This window comes from Bombus pyrosoma, linkage group LG6 (assembly GCF_014825855.1).
Source record: "Bombus pyrosoma isolate SC7728 linkage group LG6, ASM1482585v1, whole genome shotgun sequence".
NCBI lineage: Eukaryota > Metazoa > Arthropoda > Insecta > Hymenoptera > Apidae > Bombus > Bombus pyrosoma.
This window is the reverse complement of record NC_057775.1, coordinates 9,498,188-9,523,692: the sequence shown is the minus strand read 5'-3', so window position 1 is coordinate 9,523,692 and position 25,505 is coordinate 9,498,188. Positions and strand designations below refer to the sequence as shown.

At 45.3% G+C, this 25,505-nt stretch overlaps 1 protein-coding gene across 1 annotated transcript in view; it reads left to right on the top strand.

Annotated features, from left to right (window-relative positions):
• LOC122568208 (zinc finger protein basonuclin-2-like) overlaps positions 1 to 25,007 on the top strand; it is a 263,015-nt gene extending 238,008 nt beyond the window's left edge. The window contains exon 5 of the mRNA XM_043727673.1: positions 18,616 to 25,007. Within this exon, the coding sequence (XP_043583608.1) occupies positions 18,616 to 22,416 (3,801 nt within the window). The 3' untranslated portion in view covers positions 22,417 to 25,007. The remainder of the gene's footprint in view (positions 1 to 18,615) is intronic.
• Positions 25,008 to 25,505: the final 498 nt, after the last annotated feature.

The window sequence follows — 25,505 nt, the reverse complement described above, 5'->3', positions numbered from 1 at the left end:
AAAATCGTCCCGAAGGTTTCTTAGAAATTATGTCGCGAGCGAAAGATAGAAAAAAGGACGTCGTTGGTCGGAATCGCGAAATTTATCGTTGCTCGATCTTTATTTTTCTAAGCGAAGGCATCACTGTCAAACAGTGTAAAGGAACATTGGAGCTTGGACAATGTTATATACAGACTGTATTATCTTTTGTAATTGAAACGCTTCTTGGCACATACATGCTCGGCCACGGGCTTCAAAAATAGTTTTAGAACGCATTTCTTACGGTTATTTTTGCGTTCTCTCGCGTTAGAAGAATTAGAGGATTGAGTTTCCAGATAATTCGAAGAAACGTGACGAATATCAATGAATTTAACTTAATATTATTCCCGAGAGTTTAGAGCGACTTGTTAGTAATTTGCCACTGACAGAAGGTTCGAAAATATGAGAATTCCAAACGGAAGTTTCGCCTGGATCGTAATGGTGGCTTCGTTCGCGCGAGTTTCATCCTCCTACGCTCTTTTTATCGAAAGTGGCAGATCACTCACGATGATCGTGCTAATTATAGTATCCTGTTAAACGCTATCTATCACTGAGCGATAAACTCCTCGTAATGATTCTTCGATTGCCTCGAACAGCGCGTTTCGTTTCGAGTTCGACGAAATTAATCGGCATCAACCCGTAACTTTGCGTTTTAACTTAAGATCGCTAAGTGGAAGATTATAATGTTCGTTGTATTTTATATCTTAATATATTTCCTTTTTTCACGACATTATTACAAATTCTCGAACTAGACGCTTATGAGATTTCCGTGCAGGGATTTGAAATAGAAGGAAAGATTTTTTTACCAACAGTTATATACGTCGGCGATAGTTCGGCTCCAAGATGGTTGATGAGGAAATATCACGTCACGAAAGCTTGATAACGACCGTATATTATTATACAAACGCTTCTATTCAAGCCTGTGGTTGTTAAAAAACTATCGGTAACAATGTAGGCACGCACTACCTGGCTTCATTCGTTCCTCTTACGTAAGGACGAAAGGGAGAATTGTGAACCGATTATTTTCCGAAGACAAATATATGTTTGCAAATATTTATTCGTTTTCCGATTAGGTATTTATAAATAATTACGTAGCTGTGTAGTTGTGTAATTGCGAAGGTTATGTACACATTTCATAAACACGTATTACTTTTCACGAAACTATCGAAATCGCTGTACGTCCCACAAGGCTCGGATAAAGGCAGGCTTCCAAAACTCTATGACAGTTTTAAGTCGGATCAAAGAAATTTCTAGATTCTTAATCCATAGAAGGGAAATCATTTTCGTGCTATACATATGTAGCTATATCGAATCAATTCAACAATTACATAGGATATTAAACTTACGGTGGACGCTTTAAAAACTTTCTGCCAATAATCCGTCAGTTACAAACTGAATCCCAAATAGTCCATTTCCTCTCATCTACCCGAACAACAGTCAACATCGATCCAAACGACTTTTCTCTCGAATGGATATTCGATACAGCTAGATAGCTGCATCTATCTTGATCCAGAACAAATTCACGAAAATAACGCCCATTAAATGACTTCGTCGATAGATAGATTAAACGATATTAGTCGCGTAGATAAATTTCCGCGGTGAAACGGACTCGGTACGTATCGGGCTATCTTCTTGGTGCGAGCCGGAGGGAGAGGTCGCGGACGTGGAAACGGTAAATCATATCGCGGCCGTGGCGGCGCGGCGTATCGAGCACGAGTTTCGCGGAGCGGAAGGCAATTTCGCACGACAAGCGGCGGCGGCGGCGGCGGCGGCTGGCAATACGGCCGTGGAATCCGGTAGGGTTTCGCTGGGAGCAGAAGCGTCGCAGTTTACTGCGGATGCCTCGACGGAACGCTTTGGAGAACGTGAAACCGCCTTCAGCCAGTCGCGCATCGATTTACGAGCGAATTCTGTGCCCGGAGACCGCGTCGCGAATCGCTCGACCCCGAAGCGAGGACGTTCGAACGCGCACTCGATGACTCTTTGTCGAACCTGCCTCGATGTTCCGCCGCTGTTCACGCAGGAGAGCGGCGCAAAAACGGGAATTCGTAGTAGGAAATGCTCTTAGGTTATTAACGATTTATCGAATCAATCAAAGTTACTTCGCCAAGAAAATTTCCAAGGATCTAAATATCATCGCTATAAATCTTCGATTACCATATATTACCATATATATATATCATATATATACCATACGAGTAAACCTTTAAAAAAAAACTATTCCCGACGTCACGATAACGCGGCTGTTCGTTCTACTAAAACAACCTGATCATCTAGAAACCGTACGATGGAAGACGAAAAGTGCGTATCGATCTTCAAGTGAAATAAGTCGATCGACCAGATGACGATCGCCGCTCGGCCGTGCTCGATAATATCTGTTCGATCGGGGATCGGCCGGTTTATTAGCAGGCAACGTGCGCCAGCGCGCACTCCCGTCGTTGACAGCCATAATTGTGTAAGCTTTTTTCCCCCGTGGCGCGTTTTCTTCTTATTAGTGCGACTATTCATCGACCGGCGATTTTTCCCCCGTGGCCACGTCAGCCGTGAAAGGGCCGCAGGCAACCGTGACGAATTTATCCGCGAGCGCTCGGAACGGGCCGATTCCAGTGGAAAACGAAAGTGACGAGCCTGACGGATCTGCCACTGAGAGAACTCGCGTACCAACAAAGCGCCAGCGCGCGAGTTTTCACGGATCGACGTGAGTTTGGCGACGGGCCGCCAGTCTTTTTGTCCGAATGGTCGATCAACGTTATTGAGAAATTGTTGGGCAGGACTGTGGAATCTTTTGCACGGAAATCCTGACTTTTGTTAACTTTCGTTGCAATTTTAGGATATGTGAATGGAGTCGAATAGATAGTACAACACAAAGACTTTGATAGAGTCAGAGAAGGATGCGATTGATCGAGGATGAATCGGGTTAGTCAATGAATCAAATTAACCAATGAATCGAGTTGATCAATGAATCGAATTGATCAACGAATCAATTTATCTGTATCAACATTTTTGGTGTTAGATTTAGGAATTTTTGATATTTCTGTGGTTGAACAATAGTTGAATAATAACAGATGTGCGAGATTTCCTCGGATTAACTGTCGATCGACGGTTGCGAAGACAATCCTTTTGAACCTGACTCGCTTCGCCGTTTCAGCATTTGCGTAGGCATCGTTCTTTTCGCTGTCACGTGCTCTTGAACGGCTTCGCGATGATCGCGATTACATTGACTAACCTTGCATTGTGAGTCTAACTGCGCTTTGCTCTTTACGAGCCTTCGATTCGATTTACGTCCCGAGCCAATGGAACTTCGTCCGACATGCCAGTCCGGAACGGCGCTACGAAATACTTCAACTTTGACATTTTTAGCAATTTCCTTCTTCCGAGTTGTACAACGAGTCGAAAATTTCCCAAATGGTCAACATTATATAAACTCATCAACGCTCCGTTACATATCCAGTCGCACTCTACTCTAAAGTCTTCCGCGCAACGTTCAACCTCGAAAGAAGTTTACTTTTATAGCAAATTTCAAACAGAGATCACAGGCACAGAAATTTTTACGTACAGAATTCTCGAAATTCGCGTAAAAAGAAACGAAAAGAATGAGGGAAATAAAGAAAAATACACACGCGCGTGCACGTAGGTTGGCCGATTCGTAGGATCGAAAGTGGCAAAGATAAGTAGACGCGAGGTGGAGAGCGGAAACCGGCAAAGATGGTAGCCCGGAGCCGATCGACCTGTCATTACTCCACCTCGATGGGAGCATGATCCAAAACCGTAAATTACAGAGTATTCTGGAGTGGAGAGGACGATGCACAGACTCGAACACGGCTGGATCGAGGGATCGAGCGACAGAGGGTGAAATAAGAAGAGAAAGAGTCAAAGAAGGAGGTGGGGGAGGCGGTACAACGCGATGTCGGATGAAAGGGGAGACGAGAAGAAGAGGATCGACGGCCCGGGTCGATCGCTCGAGCGGAAACGCGAAACCGGGCGCGCGATCGGCTCCGAGGAAATTAAAACTCGGACCTGGCGTTTACGTCTGTACTACCGATCCTTCGTGTTTGACACGAAGCACGGAGAAAAGGACAGGAGGAAAGAAAGGGATAAGGAAAAGCAGGAGATCGAGGTTCCTCGTTGATGGTGGATCGCTGCCGGAATTGTGAAAAATTGGTTAGTGACATGGACCTTGGTAAACGGAGAATAGTTTGTTAGTTGTTTCGCGAGTTATTAGAGGGACAAGAATTCTTTCGTCGCACTGAATAGCGTCGTTGTTCGTGGAACGTGATTGTTTAAAGAATTTAAAATAGTTTTGTTACTTTGTGAAAAATAATATTTTATCGCATACGATATAGAATGCAGAAATAAAATTAAATAACCTAAAATTGCATCGTTTACGCGAAACTACAGATATCAAATTGAAGACGGAACGATGGTGAAGTTAAAAATAGCGAAAAGAACGGCACCATCGAATCGACCATTCTTTCCCGAAGATTCTCCATTTTATTTCGCTGATTCTAACGAAGAACCGCGATGCATCGTACGCTTCGTTAGGCGACGATCGTATCAACTCGGTTAGCGGGAAGTTTGCGTTAAAAAAAGCCGCGTTAATAGACGAGGCAGATTTCTTGGTCCGGTCGAATTAAAACGTAACGCGTGACGCTCCTAGCCGGAACGAACGTCCGTGGCTCGCAATCGCTGAAATGCAAACGCTTGTCAGCGGTATCGCGTTTTTGACGTTAATCATATTCGCGATCGAGTTATACAATACCTGTTTGTAACGAGCTGTAACTGTTAAATAACGAGCGCAGCCGTTCGTTCGTTGTTTTCAATTATCTCTGTGTTTCATTTGAATTCATTTCTGAAAACTAAGACTAAGGATTTGAAAACTATTCTATTTAAGTTCTCGTTCTAAAGTTAATTCTTTAATGAACTAAATGAATCGAATGCGAAATATGAAATATTATTTAGGGTAGGATTAAAATTAGGATAAGAGGTTTAGGGTCCTTGAGGTGTACTAAGGGTGATTTGGGATTAAAGGCTCGTTCGTGTAGGTAATTGATGATTAAAGGTGCTGGATGGAAAGTGTCGTGTAAGTGAGCGAAAACTCTGGCGTTAAGGTATTGGATAATTATACCGTGCAGGTTTGATATATTACGTGACAAGTTTAATATGCGAATAATTATATAGTGCCGTGGAATGGAGGTGACAAAGAGTACGAAGTTTTATATTGTGACGCTAAGCGCTCGGTATACGGACATTTTAAAGAGTTATGAATATGAAAAAATTATAGGGACAAGGTATTTCTCACGTAAAACTATAGCAATAAATATACTCAAAGATCACAGATCGACCTCAATTGCTATAGAATTTTTATTCCTTTAATAATCGGTACCCAAATATTCTATTTTAATCGAAGAAAATTTATACTTACCCGGAAATGTAATGCCAGTTCGTGCGATTTAATGATACTTAATGATAGATGAATTAGCGTCAAAGTAGAAACGAAGGATCGACGAATCGAAAATTTATTACAAGACACGATATTTAAAAATTTCTTAAACACCATTTGATTGCATAATTAAAATATTTTTCACGTCGACCACCAAAAACCTAGAAACTCAGAAATATATTCTTTCAACGTCAGGGCAATACAAAAGATTGAAAACGCATTCTCGCGATTGAAATTGGATATTCTTCCCTTGAAAAACAAAAAGACAATGTCCAAACGACCAAGACTCGAGAACTCTATCCACGAAGATCCAAAACTTCCACAAACACTCCGCAGGCACACGAAAACCGTGCATCCTCCGATCGAAGCAACTGGCCAAGCAAAGATCCAAGCGGCCACAATCCAAACAACCGAGAACCAAAGAAGATTCCACTCCAGGAAAGCCAAGAACTCGATCGCGCGACCGACACCCAAACACTCGACGATCTTAATTTAGCCGTAACCGCGAACCAACGGATACCTTCGCAAATACCTTCGACTTGTTCGAAACTTCCACTTTATTCTTTCTACCGAAGACGATTCGATATCCGTCGAACATATCCAGGTGTTACGATATTCCGTATCGTCGTTCGTAACTCGTACCGCCTTCCGATCTTGCCAAATAACAACTAAAAGGAACTGGCAAATAGAAAATGTTGGATTACGTAACGACGTTTGTACATTTTTCTGTTTCTCTTATTCAACCTATACAGACAGCTTTGAATGTTTTTCATTTCGGGTGATTCTGCAATAATTTAAACAAATAGTAATCGGACGGCGGCGTTAAAATACGAAAAATTCAGTTTCTCAATTGAAATCTTTCTTCTTTCTGACCTCTTTCTCTATCATAAAACTCACACCCACTCGTTGGACGTAGTATTTATTCGTCGTAGCGTCGTTCGTTCCAACATACTTCGCTATATTTCGCGTGGAAATTAGTCACGTGTGTCGAGATCCTTTTTTTTCTTCTTGTTACTAAATATCAGAAAAAATAGGATTTTCTGAGTGGTGCAGCCCGAGGTCATCGGGAATTACCATTCCTGCCGCGATAATGGTGGCGTTAAACGCGTGGATCAGGTCGATCAAAGTCACATTGTTCATCGTCGGACGATGAATACTTCCACCAGCGATCATCGTTGGGACGAAGTACATAAAGTGTATCGTTGAAAAGCAGAAAACACGACGATACGAGGAAAAGGAAAGAAGGAAGAAAAAGAAGAAAAGAGGAAAGAAAAAAAAGAAAGAACTGGAAGAAGGATGAAATTCGCCGCGATATCGATCGTTAATGGCCGGTTCTCGATTCCGGGACCGTGGTCGCGGCGGAACAAAAGGACCAACGAGTATTAACGATCGAGGACCGCGAACTGGCCGATTCGGTGGCCGATCCCGCGGCTCGATAACGTTCCACGGGCCTTTTTTCTTAATGTACTAATGCGTAATGCCAGTGTTTAATGCCGTCTGCGCCGCGTAATCACGGTGCTCTCCTGCGGCTGTAACTGATTGAAACCGCCGCGTCCTCGTGCTCTTGTTCAGGCAAAAAGGGCGCCGCAAAATTGCCCTGAACCAAGGGATAAACGGACTGGACGCGATACCGCTTCGAGATTCCGCGTTCGTTTCCTTCCTTTTCGTCCGCGGTGTCATCATCCTTTTCCCTTTTCAAACGACCACCGATTGGTAACTTCCTTTCTGGCCGATATGGATTCCACTTGCTGTTCTCACGAGACTTTCCATTATCTACGTTATTCTCTAATGACGAATAATTTTTACGCCAGATATGCTCGTATGTTTACCAAGTTTAAGAACTGAGAATATGCAATCCATTCTATAGAGAACGTGTTAAGTAGTCGTGGTTTTTTTTTTTTTCACGCGACTTTAATACGTTCGAACGTTGCACGCAATAATGTGTAACAGTTTAAGTAACAGACGCTTTTAGCACAAATGTACGTTGTAAGAAAACACATGAGTGTCTCGGTCAATCGCGAATCAATCTTTATTAAATTTTTCCACAACGTTCATAATATATCCAAGTACTTTTATCGCGCGCTCAAACAAAGATCAACGTCAGAAATTATTCCACGGAGACGTAAGGCTATCTACGCGTACTAGCGACAAACTTTTGTTAGTTATACGTTATAATAGTTATATATTAGAAGAAGAAGAGGAAATTGAAGTTTTGATTGACGCGAGCCAGAGCATAACGTCATATACAACTATTCGAAAATGTGGATCGCTATTGCACGAACACTTTCGTTACACTGTATTATTTTCCCTTCGGTAACTTTCGGAAAAGGATTACTCGACGCGATAAAGTTGCTACCACGGTTCGTCAAAAATTGTATAATTGCGTGACACGCGTAAGAAACTGATCATCGTGCAACGGACGTGGTTCGTCGACAGAGTATTGAAATTTCGAAAGGAACACGCCAATCACGATAATGGAAATCTCGCGAAACAACTAGCAGCTAAAAAAAAGCTGCAATACCAAAGTGACCGACTCATGGAAATCACGCGTAATTATCGAAACTGCGAAACACGGCATAAAAACGCTTCGAGTTCGTATTTTCGATCTCGATTATCCCCGAAGAAAGCACGCGAGCCTATTTCTTCGTCCCCGAGCATCGAAATCACCCGTGTAACACCTCGAACAGAGACCAATTCGCTTACTTGCTTACGTAACAAATCAACGTATCTCATCGCTCGTTCTTACACGCGTGTAAAGACGACTACCGCCGATGCGAAGAAAGAAAACAACGAAAAAGAAAAAAAGAAAAAGAATTCCAGAGAAACGAAAAAGGCAGAAACCTCCTCGGACGGAAGGAGAAACGCAGTAACCGGCCGAAACGGAGACAGAGAAGAACGGTTTTGACTGGCGGGAGGGACAAGGGGAAAGAGAGACTGCAGGTAGCTGCAATCCAATTTAAAGGCGGATATCCACGCTAGATCTTCACGATTTCTACACACGAATAAGACAGCGGGCACCGGCCGTGAAATCATATGCGGTGTCCAGTCACGGATGGCATTGCCGTCGATCGGTGTTGTCTCTCCTTTCGGAGGGAAACGCGAACCGGCGGCTCGACTCGTTCGCAATCGCGCTGATAGATGGCGACTGCGACCGGGAACGCCAACAGCGAGCGAGCGAGTCGTTTGGCGGCGGTTTGGCCGGGACTCGAGGAGTCGCGTTAGTTCCGCCGGGGCGCGTGCCCGCGCTACGCTGGTTTAAAAAAAAAAAAAAAAGAAAAAAGATAAAGATCATACGTCAGCTATGGATTGCGATGGAAGTATATTTTATTATTTGGCAGGTGGTAAGAAACATCTCAGGATCGATGCGACGTTGAATATAATTTTAAAAATATAGCCCGACGCTGAAATTCTGTTTTATTCTATTATTATAATTTTGTTTTATTAGTGTTGGAAATCTTGCTTAATAACTGTATTAAAGGTTAGAAGTTAAGGCAACAGGATGAGACTCGTTAACTAACACAAAGGAAACATAGCTGAATTTATAATATCCGTTCTTTATATTATGCGTTCACAGCCCATCATCGAGTTTCCACATAGATATCAAAAGCTTCGCTGCCAATTAACAACGATCCAGAAACGCTAGTCCCGTAAAAACAAAGAAACCTCCTACGTGTGCATAGAAGCCACGCGATATTTAAACTCGGCGTACCAAGCAACCCGCTGTTGACCAGTCCTGACACCATTAAAAGAGGATAAGAAGCAGAAGAAGAGTAGAAGGAGATGAGAACGGATAGTGAAAAGAGATACACACGATAACTCTATCAATGACGCAAGGGATCCTTTTGGAGAAAAAAGAATTTATTTTTGAGCTTCGCGGAACCCGAAACGGATACCGAACAGACATAATACCGGTGAAAAATAAGTGGAAACGGAGAAGTTCGTGTGCCACGAAAATTTTCCTAAGAGCCAAGAGGTCGCAAATAATGAGGAAAGTAACTGGCTATGCTCGTAAAAGTTGATTGGACGGGGCGAATGAAAATAATCGCTGGGTAATAAAAATCGCGCCGAACGATCGTTGAAATATTGTAAAAAAAAAAAAGAAAAAGGAAAGAAAGAAAAAAAGATCGTTTCGTGCGAGAGAACCGCGATGGAAAGCCCCGCAGTCGCGTCGATAACGATCGAACAATTTCACTAACGCGACCAGAGTGTAACCACGACTGGTAATTGCCAGGGACTTAATTAAAGGACTAATTGGGTGCCGATGGAAGGACGACGGTAAACGCCCAACGAATTAAGAACGTCCGACGATGCTGCGTTCTTGCTTAATTATGCAGGCCGTGTATCAATCTTCCACCACCAGTCTCGATCTCGCCGCGTTCAAGCGGGGAAAGTCGAGCCTCGTTGACGGAATACCATGCGTTAATTATTATCTCGTGTCACACGGTTAGTTTTCTACGTGTGACTTTTCTTTTGGCTCTTCGCTTTGACGATAGATTTTCGGTGAAGAGCGACATGATGTTTTTTCCCCCTGTTTCACTTCTTTTTGGTTGTTATTTCGTGTGATTCATTGGTGGTCAGATTGAAGATTATGCGCGGGAACGTGTGAGGAATCGTATTAAATTGTAGATTTATACGAGATGAATGTGCGCTTTCTTTTTCTTCTTTTTCGAACAAGGAATGGTGCTCCGAACGAGCTAATTGTGCTCGGTCCATTCGTTACGACGCTATTAAAACCGTCATCAGCAGATCGTTATGTCACGTTACTAGTTTATTTTCAGAGTTTCTATGAAATCAGATTGCGCCATTATTTCGATAATTAACGCTCTTAACGAACTTGTTTATGTTCTAATAAAAAAGAATAAATAAATAAAATAAACACTCGACGCTGGAAATTCCATGGAAATTCTTTTCCTCTATCAACAAGGTACATTTGTTAATTAAACCACCAGCGCCGTTGTCTCTGTGTTTTTGGATCAAAACGAGCTTTTGGATCAAAGCGTGTATCAGACACGTTCAAGTGTCACGCCAAACGTGTTTCGTGCCTAAAGCACGTTTTACTCTGTCAACTACGTTCTCAAGGTCGATTAAAATATTACGTAATCTTAAGTATAACGGTACGAATTACTCGATTCAAAACCGAGTACTTTAGGCGTGTAATTATACAGCACTTAGGAGACAATCGATTTAATCTGTTGAACGATTCGCAAGAAAATCATCGAGTTTCTTCTAAGCGGAATAAGTTTGAAGAAAACTTTTCAGTAATAGATATTGATTACTTCCACGACAAGTAAACGCGCTGTTGAACGAGAAAAAACCTAGAACGCGTTGCGTAACGACGAGTAAAAATTCAAAATTAGAAATTAGGAACATTCCGTCAAATGCGATAGATGCGTGTCAGATTGCTCCGTCGTAAACAGCAGACCATCGCCGCTCCAAGCGAAATCAATCGTAGCGAATTTTTTGCTCATACTTCTCGTTCTTTCGATCGATCAATTTACCCATGCAAACTAATCAAAATAATCGAAAGCCGCGCAAAAAGCCAAGCCAGCGATAAACCGTTGTGAGCGTTTTCCTAGAGGCAATTCGAGCGGAGGATTTTCGCGGAGCGCAACGAGTCACGCGCCTCGCGCTCCGTTTCCGTGAATAATGGCGATTGTGCGACCGATTTCATTAGCCTGGGTGATTTTTCCGTGAGAAGACGGCCAGAAGAGACCCCGTAGCACGCGGTCGTGCCCGCTGCAAGCGGGTTAAACGCGATTCACATCGTTCCGATTCTCACCGCGAGCCATATGATTTATTTTTTTGTTTAAATTACGTGCCTTCCTAGTCAGGCGTTTCCTTTCCTTTGTTTACGTCGCGTAAATCTTGCGGATCGCCGAGCATGATCGACGACACGAGGGGAAACTGGAGGGTGGGGATGCGTTTGCACAAGCTGATTCGAAGGAAAACAGGGAAAGGAAAGGAAAGGAAAGATGCATGCGTCGCGTCGACAGAGGCGAACCTTTTATCGGCAAGATGATCGCGAAATAGAACATTATGAAAATTTAATTGGAAATGTTCCGTGAAAAGAGAATCTGCCGCAGGTTTCGAAGGAAAGAATTGTTATATGCAAATAATTGGATGAATTTATGGTCGATGCGCAACCGGGGTACCGCTTCTTTTTCTTTTCCTTTTTCGTGGGAAATCTTTGGCTACTTCGGTGTATTTAGCATCGTATTCTGCTGCAGGTTAAATGCTTTGTATTCGAATGGTTCTGTAATTGCGTATTGTTGGTGTAGCTGTTGTACTATTAAATAGATGAATCTACTTGATTTCATTTAAATTTCCAAACTAGGATCGTTTAAATATATCGGCGATTTTCAACGAACAGTAAACCTATCGATCGACAAACGGACAGTTACAATTTATTAAATAAATTAATTTTATTTTAATACCGCGGTCTTCCGTAAGATTATGCAACAACTTCTTATAAATAGCGCATCTTTTATTACGCCTCTTGTGATTTATGAAAAAAAGATAAAAGCTTACACGTAAAACGACACAAGAAACAGTCAATTTATGTAAGTTCTTCCTGGTGATATTTCGAAATTGCGTTTCTTCGCTATCTCGGTGACAAGAATATGTCCAGGAAGAGAAGCTTAGATTCGCGATGGCCACAATGTAAAATACGCAAGAAATAACCGCACCCGGGGCGATTTAAGATACAGTAAATGACGCATGAACGCGCTCGCTGACAGTGACGCTGCCAGCTTGATGGTAATTTCGTCTCCTCTCTATATACATATATACCTACATTTTTCATCCATCTTTAAACGCCATTGGCATTAACGTGACTTCTGAAATCAACGGAACTAGTAAATTTGATAAGACAAAAAATTCCCTTATAATTTAACTTTTTTGCTACTTTGCCGTAGAATCTAATATCGCTGCTACGATGGTTGCTTTCGGTGTTTTTACACGTTGCAAAGAATCCTAATCAAGAGTAGAATATGTAATTAGTCAGTACTTTAGCAACGTCTTTGTTCCACTGTACGTAACACGATGTAAAAGGAACACTCTATCGCTGTTAATTCTGGCGTACGTATTTACCATCAGTTTAATTAATCGAAATACACTCGTTCGACCAAGATCCGTCATTACTCGCTTTAGGCAATTAGAAATTTTCAAAGAAATTTCAATATACGACAAATAGATGTGGCAATTCAGACGACAGAAGTTCACATTCGGACGAGTAAATTCGATTAACGGAAGCTCGTTTATTCGCACTAGCTAACACTTTGTCCCTATAAATAGAATTGTACGGTACACGTAGAAAAGAACCGTCTATTTAGCTTCGCTGAAACTCCGTGCCACCTGACAATTATCCTCGCCTTTCGATTCCCGTTGTATCGAAACCGTGTCACCTGAGTATTCTGCTCGAGCAAAAAACCACAACATTCCATCTGAAAATAACCCACTGTTCCAAATTGATACCATCGTCGGACCGTGCGTCATCTTTCTGAAACCTAGTTCAACAATGCCTCTGTCCAAACGAGCGACCGACGCACGGTTCAACGTCCTGCTGGTCTATTATCATTATCATTATCCCATCAGCGGTCGTGGAAATTAATAAAATCCCCCGGACGTAGGGATAAGCAGCGCGACGTTCGAGTTCATCGGCCAATTTAAAGGACATTAGATGTCCCAAAAAGCGGCGAACCGCTCGACAGAAGAGGCAAGAAACGGCTGATCGCCCGGAGGAGGCTGGCCTCGCGCAAAAAGAGACATTCTAGCGTGCGGAAAGATATTACCGATTATATGGTATCAACGGTTTAGCGATTGCTCTCACGTACGCGTGATTTCGCTAATTCGACTGTTACCGCCGCCCCTCCGGCCCCGTGTCCGCTGCCTCTTCGATCATTACCAACCTCTGCCTCCGAGCTGTTCAATTTGCTGTCCCCTGAATCCACTCCAGTCCGTTTCGTTTCTTCTGTCTGGCCATGGCTCTCCTTTCTTTCGTATTTCCATCTTTTTTCTCCTCTCGTCCACTCTCAAGCGGTAGATTTGTTGCGATTCGAGTAACTCGTTGTATTTTAACCGTTTCGAGGCTCGTTCGATGTGGAAACGGTGGGACGTGCGGTTAGTCGATTGTTGGCTGGGCGGTTTGTCGCGAGGTTTAAGGGTTGTGCCGATCGTTCGTCGTACTAACTTTGGCATAACTCGTCGCACGATGTAATTTGTGCGCGCATAACGTATTAGATAGGTATAGCAAACTTGTTACACGATACATCACGCCTGAAACTAGGCAACCGAGAAACCATCACCCTCCAAAGAACCGTCAACGAACGAATTAAGCATCGAGCCAAAATTCGGTTCGTCCTATTGGCGATTAATCAAATCACAATGAAAACCTACTACGTTGAGCGTTTCAAGAATTATCATCGACTAGCCACAACGGTTCGCAAGACGATAAAAACCTCTTGTTCCCTGGAAGTCTCCACTTTCACCTTCAAACAGTCGTGTTCAGAAAAACAACGACTCATTCTCCGCCTCGTACTCTCGCCTGTTTCCGGATAATCACCTTCCAAAACTCGCGTCTTTTAGCCGGTTCGCGACTTTCCCACACGGATTTTCCTCGTTTAGTCCGATAGTCTTCGTTTCTTTCGTGGCAAATCGCTCGTCCTGGGCGAAGTCGTGATGGTTCGCACGTGTGCGTGACCAGCGGAGGTCCGCCGGGTGAAAAGCAGTTCCGCGAAACGACTAAACGCTCGTCGTTACGTGAAAGGAACGCCTAAACGGTTGTGTCTAAGAACGCGGCCGGTACCGTGGGACTCGGATTTAATTCCGCACGCGAGCTGATAGGAATCCTCTTGGTTATAGGGTGGTTACACGCTGCAGAATTGTGGTTTTTCGATGGAGTGGAATTTTTAGGGCGGTTGACAGGGTAACAGCGATCGTGATAGTCCTTACGCGAATAACGTTACGCGTTAAATAAAAGAAATAGAGATTGGTAGTTGATGATTTTGGAAACATCGCGTAGAATTTTTAAGATTTTAAGAATTTTTACATTCTTTTTATACTATGAGCTACACGATACTGATTCCTACGCGTATGGAGAAAATGGTATTTTAATATTCGTAAAAGGAGCGGCGAGATCTCAGCGACGAGTAAAAATACTGTGGAACTAGGAAAATCGCACTTCAACGTAACGATATCTTGAATTAACAATAACCTATAGCAAATATAAAAACCAGCAGATTGCCACGTTCACGAGCATCGCGCCTACGTGTCACCCGTGATTACCATAATTTTCACAGCCAGTCTCCTAGATCCCGTAACTGTAACCTGCTCCTTCTCTCGTCAATTCATTACCAGAGGTCGGCACCGATTGGTCGTGTCGCAATTAGAACGTCGACCGGGAATAATAGAGGCGTTGAACGGTCGACGCGTTCATAACGTAACGTCGAACGCAGCTTCCGTCGAGTGGAGTATATTTAGCGGTAGTCGGTGTAAAAATCGCGCGACGTCGATGAACGTCGACGTTTTCGCACACCGACTAATATTTGCCGATTTTTGGGAAATTTTTCGTCGTTCCGTTTCGTTTTAATGCGTCTGGTTTTTGCGCTCGAAAAACGTCTTTTTTCGCCCATTTTTTTCTTCCACCGCTCCTTTTTTTACCCGACTCGGCGGAATCTGAAACTGGAAATTTATTACTCGCCGTCGCGTCGCGGCACAAGTTACAGGACGTTTTTTCTACGGGTCGCTTAATGAAAAGTTAATCTTTGTTCTACAGGCTGGGTAACGAAGCGACGCGGAACGTTTTGCACCAGAGTGCCACGGAATTAGAGACTTTTTGGTGCTCGTTTTCTTGTTCCCACAATTGATTAACGATCTTTTAAAGAAACACTTGACGGGATCGTGTTAAAATTCTTTCGTCTTAAAATTCAGTTTTCTGCGAGGTCAGTGTCCTTCTTCCCGTGTCCTGGACGTGTCCCGTAATTCTCCATTCGTAATTTGTTGGTACGCCGTTACATGCCCGCGATGAATGATTGTCATTCGAGTTTCTCTGTTAGCAAATTTCACGTTAAAACGGACAAAGAGATTTAGATTTTTTTAAATGGATATCGAGAGACCTTTAGAAAATGACATGGTAATCGTTACGATTATTTGGAACGTAACGCGTCGAAACATCGGACGCTCGTCCTACGTACAAGTCGCGTTCCCAACGATTCTCGAACGTGACAAAGAGAAAATGGCGGTTGTCTCGTATTACAAAGTCGCGTTGTATTGGGGAAAGCCTTGCGCGATTCGCGTCGCCTCGCGTCAGCGAGCTCGGTGCGAAAAATAACGCGGCGTTCGCCTCGAATTTCGAGTGGCGTCGCTGAAACGAGGGTTTGCGACGCGGCGCTGCGTCGTTTCGCGGCCGCGTGTGCGTGCTTGAAGAAATATACAGCGGGACGCGAAAAGCGTCGCGCCGCGGTGCCGTCCTGCGTTACGTCGAGCCCGTCGGTATGCGTAAATATACAAGTTCGACGCCGACAGGGACGCTCTATATATTCGCATTGGCCACCCTGATTTTAGAAGGAGCCGTGACTACCTTCCGGTGTCGATACGTGACGTTCCGGCTACGCGAGACCCTCCGAACTGGATCACAATAACAAAAAAATTATAGGAAAAGGCCGTGAAATTGAAAGAAATGCTCTGCTATCTTTTTCCTAGCTTTCTTCGCGGAAATGTAAATTTCTGCCGATCGTATCGTGGATATTAGAATTTCCCATTTTTATAGGATTTTTAATATATTGAAAAACAGCCTCGACTATTAATTATGTCAATAATTGAAAAGTCTGGTGACGAAGCATGAACTGGCGTTTCTCGTTCGATCTTGGACCGATGTAATGTTGGTGCAAGAACGATCGGTTAATCGATCGTTGAGAAGTGATCGTGACTTTTGACGGAATTCCATGGAAGAACAGGTGTATCGAAATCAAGAACACGAAAGAGAAACCGGCGACCTTAGCTGCAGATTTTGCCAGTCGATTCTGAAAGCACGTCGCTGGCTGACAATGAACGGCAACGAGGAAGTGGAAAAATACTAAACAACGGAAATTGCTACTTTCTTCTTTGGGATGTGTGCGTACGTGGATTTGTTTTCTAAATCGAGAAGAAACGATTTCTTCTTGTTGAATTAAAGATGTCTTTACGGTTGTCGAGACGCTAACGAGGAAAATAATATATCGTTGTTGATTGAAGATTCGGACGCGTATTGGAATGGGAGATGCCTGAAGAACTTTACCGTACGAAACTATTTTCTTTTGCATTTACTATTAGAAAGCTCGTAATCTTGTATTTCATTTCTATCATTTTTCTTTCTCTTACCAAGTACATGGTTGTTGGCTGTAAAACGCTGTTCGAACAGGGCTCTTCCTCCGACTGTGTTTTTCACGCGTAAAAAGAATGTGTAGAACTCATTAGACGGCCAGATTGGCCACACTAACGAATCAATTAGCAGAATTTTGTCTTCTTCCTGCGCTCTCCATCCACCACTTCTTCGTTTTTGAAATGTACGAGAAATTCAGATAACCAAAGTCTATCCGATAATTACGTTCTACCTGCAATGCTACTTTCCAAATTTGCGATTCGTACTAGTAATACTACGATAGTAAAGTTATTTCTCCTTTCCAGTGTGTCAACAGATCGGGAAAGAAAATTTTCTAGTACGAAATTTACAATTAAACGGAGAACCATTTTTTTTTTAATTGAAAATTCCAATTTTCAATAATAGTTTAATCTTCGATGTCGGTCTCACTCCCTCGCGGTATTAATAACGTTTGTTATCGTTAACGAACAGGATCGCCTTGTCGATAATTTCAGATTCTTGTTAAACACGATCGATGAATCGTACGCAACGTGGACGTTTCGCCGCGGCAACTCACCTAGAACTAATTGCGTTAAAGAGAATAAATTAGTTCGATTATTCGTCGATCCGTCCTTATTAATCGTCCTGTGCACATGGTCATTACGTAAGCGGCCTTCCACGCTACACGAATAAAGGAAGCGTTTTTCTCCAGACAAGGAATTATCATAAAGCTGCTTTTTATCTCGTAATTAGGGACGCGAAGAGAAGGACTTGCCTCCTTTTATTTAATTTTTTTTTTTTTTTTTATTAAGTCATGGTAAAGCAGCGTAACACAATAATGTAATCAGGAGAAATTGATCATAAGTCGAGGATAAACAAGAAATAACGAGTTAGTATCGAAACGGCTCGGCAATTGATTGGTTAACGTTCGATTATAGGTATGGAAATCGCTAGCAATACGGACCAAGTCTATTAATACGATTGCAATTCTAATTCCTGCAACGCTTCATTGACAGACGACCGTGACACACAAGTGTTTTTGCGGATTTCACGCTTTTTCTCGACGCTTGACGTCACAGTTGACAGTTTAGTTTGAATTTATAATCGCGTTCCGGAATTTCCGGAGTTCCAAACTTATCTACGAACGATCGGTAAGCGTGAAAAACCGAGAATTGTTAAATATTGCGACGCACGTGTGATACACTAAGAGAGCAAGTAACTATTACAGGACTAAAATATTTACATCTTAAAATATAATATCCTACATTTATAAATACCATAATTGTTGTACGGTGTGTTACGAAAGAGTTCGCAAGAACTTTCGCGGACGTGCACTTGGTACTATTTGTCTGTAAACACGATATTGACCGTAAAACGCGGAATTACAAGAGGAAGCGAAACGACTTCCGCCACTTTGCGTGCGGCACGTAGCTAATCTCTAATACGTTATACGGCGTTTACGGTTTGAGGACTATTCCGGGATAATTGTCACGCGTTCCTAGAAGATGTAATTTTCTTCTGACATCCTTACGTTGAACTCGATCTTAATTGCAGGTTCGTGAAACCGCACTTCTATGTATTTTGCCATCAAAGTACTACGATTAATCCTTTCGAACGGTGGCGCTTCGTAGATTTATAAAGACGTTGAAATGTAAATGATAAACGAAGAGATATCCATGAAACATAAGGAAAACGCGATATGTTAGTTTCTAGCTAACTAGCTTTGGATCAAATTATTTAATTTATATTCTACGTTGCTTCGTGTCTTAATTCAGATTACAGCAACTTAAAAATAACGAAAGATGAATTTGTTGTTTGCCAGGATTCGCAGAACGGCCCGGTGCTGGACCGATGGAGCATCTGCTCTCCTGAAGAGGAGCCGCTGGTACTGCAGCAGTTCCTCAGATTCGCCGAGACGCGTCCATTCGTGCAGCAGTTGCTGCTGGCCGCCGGGACGCCGGGGACGGATGCTATGTCACCAAGCAGACGACCTTCGCCGCCGACGATGCCACTAGCACATTTACCACCACCTCTACACCTACTCCACTGCGGTCTCCCGCCTCCAGGCTCGAGATTGCCACCTCCTCTGCCACCACCGCCGCCGCCACCCTCCGTCTCGCATCCGTCGATGTCGCCCACGGCCCAGAAACACTACTCATCTTCGTCCGGTGGAAACTCCGCAGCGGGGGTGACGAGTAACGCGAATTCACCCCCGAGAAGCCTAGATTCCCATCTGACCGTATCACCGCTCAACCGACTGCAGAGCATGCAGCCATTCGACTTTCGCAAGCTAGGAACCTTAGGACTGCCAGCGTTCCCACCTCTTCCACCACCACCGTCGGCCGAGCAGCTGTTGCAAAATAGAAAATCCATGAGAAATCCACAGAGCCCGCACAGTCCGCCACACCATTCGAGCAGCAACCAGCTCCAGAGGCCTCACATGCCGCCCGTAGCGCCGGTCTCTTCCTCCGCGCTTAATTTCGGACATCCTCTCTCGGTGGCGGTGTCTTCCGGTGCTCTTCCACCCAGTTTCCCTACTCATTTTCCACCGCCGCCAATGGGCAAGTCGTCAGGCTCGGTGACAGGCATGACGGCGCCCGCGGACGTGCACAGCGGAGGCGAGAAGAGCAGCGAGTTCGGTTCGGAGGAAGACGAAGAGGACGACGAGAATTCGGACAGCGCGCTGAACCTCAGCAGGCGCGACTCCATGTCTAAGCACGTTACCGAGCAGCGACACCCTCCTCCACTACCTCTCCAAGCTGCTCCTTTAGGCAGGCCACCCGGAATCCCCGGAAGAAAGCCTCACTCGCCAGGCAAACGGCCGGGCAGCCAATGGGGCGCGTCCGCCAATATCCCTCCGAATCTCGGCACTCCATTCATCAATCCTACCACCGGGAAGAAAAGAGTGCAGTGTAACGTCTGTCTGAAGACCTTCTGCGACAAAGGCGCGCTCAAGATCCACTTCAGCGCGGTACATCTACGCGAGATGCACCAGTGCACCGTGAAGGGATGCAGCATGATGTTCAGCTCGAGGCGATCGCGCAACAGACACAGCGCCAATCCAAATCCAAAACTGCATTCGCCTCATCTGCGGCGAAAGATCTCGCCGCACGATGGCCGCTCATCCATGGCGCACGCGCTCGTTCTACCACCCCAAGTGGGTCTACCTGTTCCAGCTACCGGTCTCAACCATCTTCCCTTCGGTTCCTTTCCGTTGCTGACTCCACCTCCCGATCTTCGATCGCCAGCTTCGCTGTGCGGCCTCGACTTCAAACACCTGGACTTACAGTCTCAGAGTCAGGGTAGACCGGGCTACGACGAGGCTCTACAGCAGAGGATGAGCGCGAACGCGGGTATTTCGACGACCACCGCGCTGACTACCGCGGGCGTGGCGATGACAACCGCCGCAGAGACGCCCAACACCACCGCTGCGGCTAGAGGATCTTTCTCCAGCAACAGCGTGGTCGACACGGTGTCACCCTCCACTCAGGCCTCTACCGCGGCAGTAGAAGGGGAAGAAGAGGAAGACGACGATGACGGAGGTATCGTAGTTGTGGCGGAAGACGATGCGAGCAACCTGCCCTCTAGGCTGCCTCTGCGTCCCGGAGAGGACGACGATGAGCAGCCAGCCGACTTTAGTTTGGCAAAGAGACCGAAATTGTACTTCGGCGATCCGACGGAGGAGGATCTCGCGAGCAACGCGGACAGCAACGAGGACAACGACTCGATGGGCACGATCGATCAACAGAGCTACTCCGTGAGCCAGAACTCGATGAACTCGACGTCCTTGCACAGCAGAGGCGTGCGAAAGAGAAAGTCTCAGCATCCTACTCGATGCGCCGTTCTAACCGAGGTTCACTCCTCGTCCACAGACGGAGATTCGTCCAACGACGAGGAGCGAGTACAAAGGCGCTGTCTGTCGGAGGGTGCGGCAATCTCGACGATAAACGACTTCCAGAGCCAACCGGAGGACATGTCGATGTCCAGATTGGAAGCAGAGGAGCGGAAAATCTCTCCGAGTTCTCCAAAGAATCTGACCTTCAACGACCACGAGTCGAGCTCCCGTTCGCCCGAAACGTGCAACGCAAGAGATGGAACGCGGACGAACGGCGGCGGTGGTAAACGCGATACGGCGTCGTCGCAGGAGAACGCGGAGGATCTATCTCAGGACGAGCCGCGGGATCTGAGCTCGAGAGCGAGCAGCGTGAAATCGCCGAAGAGGCAAATCAGTCCAGAGCCAAAGACGTGCCACGAGCCGGCGGAAACTCGTGCTACAGAAGCCGGCTCGATTTCCGTGGCTTCGATCGGTCAGAAAGATCCGAATTCCTCCGAGTTGGCCGATCGACGGAAGAGCGAGAGCGAGGAGGCGACTAAGGAAGACGAAACAACGACGGGAGTGTCGTTGAAGAAGGAGAAGGAGCCAGAGGAGAAGGGGAAGGAAGAAGAGAACCAGGAGGAAGGTGATGATGAGGAGGATGAACCGATGGAGGAGGTCGAGGAGGATGATGATGATGAGGAGGTGAACGCGGCGCTGCGTAATCAAGAAGGTGAGCGTCCCGATGATCCCTCCCGTGCCCCGAGCTCGGTCGACAGCCGTCCGACGACAGCCGACGACCTCTCCCACGACTCCTCGACCAACACTTTGCGTCAACTCGAGTCCTTGTCGCAGGGTCGCGCGATGCAGTACACCGGGATGCAGCAGGCGGCTTCGAGGTCTGGCCGCGGCTCTACCAGCCCCGTCAGCCTCACGACGCACCAGGAGACCACCATGGACAATTCCTCACATGGCTCTCGTTCATCCAGCGCCTCACCCTCCACAGCGGCCATGGATACGGACAATAGCCTTATCACCTATGCCCGTTACGAGAACGGTGGCTTTGTCAGCACGCAGGAAGTTCCCTTGGACCGGGAGAATCCGCGCCGATGTACGGCCTGTGGCAAGGTGTTCCAAAACCATTTTGGGGTCAAGACGCACTATCAGAACGTCCATCTAAAGCTGATGCATCGCTGCAGCGTGGACGGTTGCAACGCAGCCTTTCCCTCCAAGAGGTCACGCGACAGGCACTCGGCTAACTTGAACCTCCATCGAAAACTCCTGTCCACGTCGTCGAGTCCACCTCTCTCGTCCAGCTTGCCACCAAGCTTATCGCCCAGAGTAGACGATACCCAGATGAATCCGTTGTTGCACAACGAGTTCCTCGCGAGATTATACACGGACGCGGGCATCGGTGCTCTCGGAGCTTATCCTCTCACACCTGGACTACCGTCTGCCGTTGATCTGGCAGCCAGAATACCGCCCCCGCATCCTCTTTTACTGCCACCTCACTTGGGAGCTACCTTCTCCGGCCTGTCCTCGTTCGCCTCTCACTTGGCTGGTCTGAACGGGCTTACTCACCAGCATCTCAACCACTTGACTAGGATGTCGCAGGACCAGGGGAACAGACATCCTCCCGGGTCGGGTTCGCCAATGTCCTCGCCGGGTTCCGAGGACCGAAAGGAAGAAGCCAGATGCACGATCCCTGGCTGCGACCGGGTGTTTGGCTCCAGAGCGGTCAGGGACGCCCACTCGAAAGACCCACAGGCTCATCGCGACTTATCGGTTCTGTCGACCAGCGGCTCGTGACCGATCTCCTTCCGCGGACGCGACTATTATCCCTTACTGTGATGCCAAAACTGCGATCGTCGATGATCTCGATCGGAACAGGTCAGCGGAAGACTTGGCTCGCGACTTTGACCGAGTATATCCAGTCGTTCGACGAAAACGTGCAATATCGTGGATCCGATACCTTCTAAAGAACCGGAATCTTGCCACCCACGCGGCTTCGATAATTCTGTCATAGTCGGTCTCGAGCACAAAGCCGATCTCGTCGCGGTTCGATGGTTGCCGGACACGTTCAGCGAAAGTACTTAAGAAGCAGGACCCAGGTGATTCGAATCGACCGTTTCATTCACGAATCTTGCCAGCGACAGTGACGACATCCTCTGGGGCAACCTGGGATGGTAACTGACGCGTTCCAATCCCGGTTCTCGAGTTAGTTTTCGTGCAAACGCAAGGTGCTCCAATCTAGTCAATTCGGAAACCCTCGGCCACGCCGCTGGAATCGGAAAAATCGTCCACCTCGCCTATGTAGCCGCGCTTGATCGGACAGAATCGTTGTTCGAGGTCCACGAACGAAAAATCGGAACACACGAAAGTCTCCGAACGATCGAAATTCGTAAGCCGAGAGCCTAGCGTGGGAGGTACGTCCGGTCCCGTGAAGGTTCCTGTTCCAATTCGCGTGTCACGGAGCATCAAACGAAAAAGAGAAAGCTGGTCGACTGAGGAGAGATGTTCAGCGAATCGAGCTAGTTCCTCTGCTCGTTTCTTTCCCTGATGATCGAAGGGGCGGTAGAAGGAGGAGACGAATGGAGGGAGTGTGGAGGTTAGATGAAAAATGGAGCGACGAATGGAAAGATCGAACGCGCCCTCGTTTCGGTCTTCCGGCTGATTTTATCATCGTTGTGATAAACGTAACGTTTAGTATAAATATGCCACTTATTTAATCAGTAATCAATTACTACTGCTGTATATATAAACATAGTACCTTTTTTCGATGTATCGCGTAATTAATCAATTAAGCTACTTCGACGCGACCGATGCGACGCGAGGGAACGGAGATGATGACGATAGTTTTGTAAAGGAGAACCGATCCGGGCCGGGATATCAAACCGATCCAAGACGACGCGCTACGCGTTCACTGTCGGCTACGCTATAGATATTAAAGTGCCCAGAACTCTTAATCCTCTCATCGTTCTTCGAATCTTTAAATACGTATCACAATGTTTTTTTACTGCCTTCATCCGCGTATTACGATTCACGTGTATAATTTCAAAAAATCAGCGCATCAAGTACCCTAAATCATCTTCGATCCTAGATACCGGCACAGTTCTAAACACAGCCCAGATTACCTCTTAACCCATTTGCATTCAAACGCGGATTAATCCGCGCGCTGCGACTGTCTTCTATCACCAAGCGCGGATTATTACGCAATCGGACGACTGTCCTCTATCACCAAGCGCGGATTATTACGCGCGCTGCGACTGCTTTTATTTATTTCCATTTTAATCTAAATAATTGTTTTTTAAATAAATAATTTTTACTTTTTCCCTCTGTTATAAAGAATGTAGGATGCGATGTTTGCGAAGTAATATTGTCTAGCAATCATTTTGAACAGTAAGTTTTCGATAAACTCCATGAAAAATTCGGATGTCATTTACTGCACCTACGACCGATCGCGCGCGGTGATAGGGACCAGTCCTCTGAAGTAGAGTCGCGATGCAAATGGGTTAAATACTATTCTTCGATGCTAAACGCTTTCAAACACTCCTAATCGGCAGTGAACGCACCGATACGCAAAGCAACGAGTAAAGAATGATAGAAAGGAATAATCGAGTGTAGAGGTCCGAAGTGATCGTCGCGGCGAGCAAAACGGCGGGCAAACAGATCGATCACTGAATCAAAGCTTACGTCGTCTCGCGCTAGATAAATGAGAATAGATAGATTTTATTTATTGTTTCCTAGGGATCCTACACGAGAACACACGCTGTACCAGCGGCCAGTAGCGGGCACTGCCGCGGAGATTTCCTTCCTACGTCATCGAACGATCGCCTGTCGTTCGATCGTAGTCGATCGTCGATCGATCGTATTGGAAATAATCGAACGAATTCGGGGAAACACGAGAAAAATACAAAAAAAAAAAAAATACGTGGAAGAAATTTTGTACGACGTTCGAACGACGATCGACCGTCGTTTCTTTCTTTTTTCTTTCCGTTGTACATACATTGTATACCTTATTTTCGTAGTCTGTGCACGTGCGTGTGAATAAAGCGTCACGCGTCACAGCCAGAATCTGCGTGCGAATCGACGACAAGTGAAAGAAACAGGGAGGAGGGCCGGAAACAGGTTCTTTTTGTACGCGCCTGCGCCCAAACGATTTTTCATGTTTCTCGGCTGAGAATGGCGATGTGAAAGAGAATTGAGAAAAAGGAAAAGAATAAAAAGAAATGATGGCAGCTCGCGACATACGACGAACCCACTAACTAATTACTCATCGTAAGGGCGAACCAGAATTTACAATTGTAATTATGTATAAACGGAATGCTATGATGTATGATATTATAGATCGATTATAAAGAACACTCATCTTACGAAAATAAATACCAATCGAAATCATTCGTGTCTGCGTTCTACGTTACCCTGCCACACTGTTTTAAACGGTTTAATGGACGTGAGTCAATAAATAGGGGATCCGTTGAGGTTGATACGTTGCAGCGATTCGAACGTACTTAGATGCACGAATTTCATGGCACGCTACACACATAGATTTCGACGGACGTTCTTTCCAACGATAAGTTTAATATTTTTAATCGAAAGTTTCGAATCCCACTGACGATAAGTTTAATAAAGAATTAGACATCCTTTTCTTTCGATATTAATCATTATATTTTATAGCGATGAACTTTTCTACAGTAGAATATTTCGAATCGATATTTAAGTGTATCGTCGTTGATTAATTTCTATCGTCAGTTATTTAGGCCAGATACATGCGTCTCGTTGTTACTTGCAATTGTAACAAATTCGTATCTTTCGCAATTCGAAGAAGCAAATTTTGACCAACAGATAAAGGGAATTTAATTGATAAGGAAAATAATGAAAAATAATTTCGTTCCGCT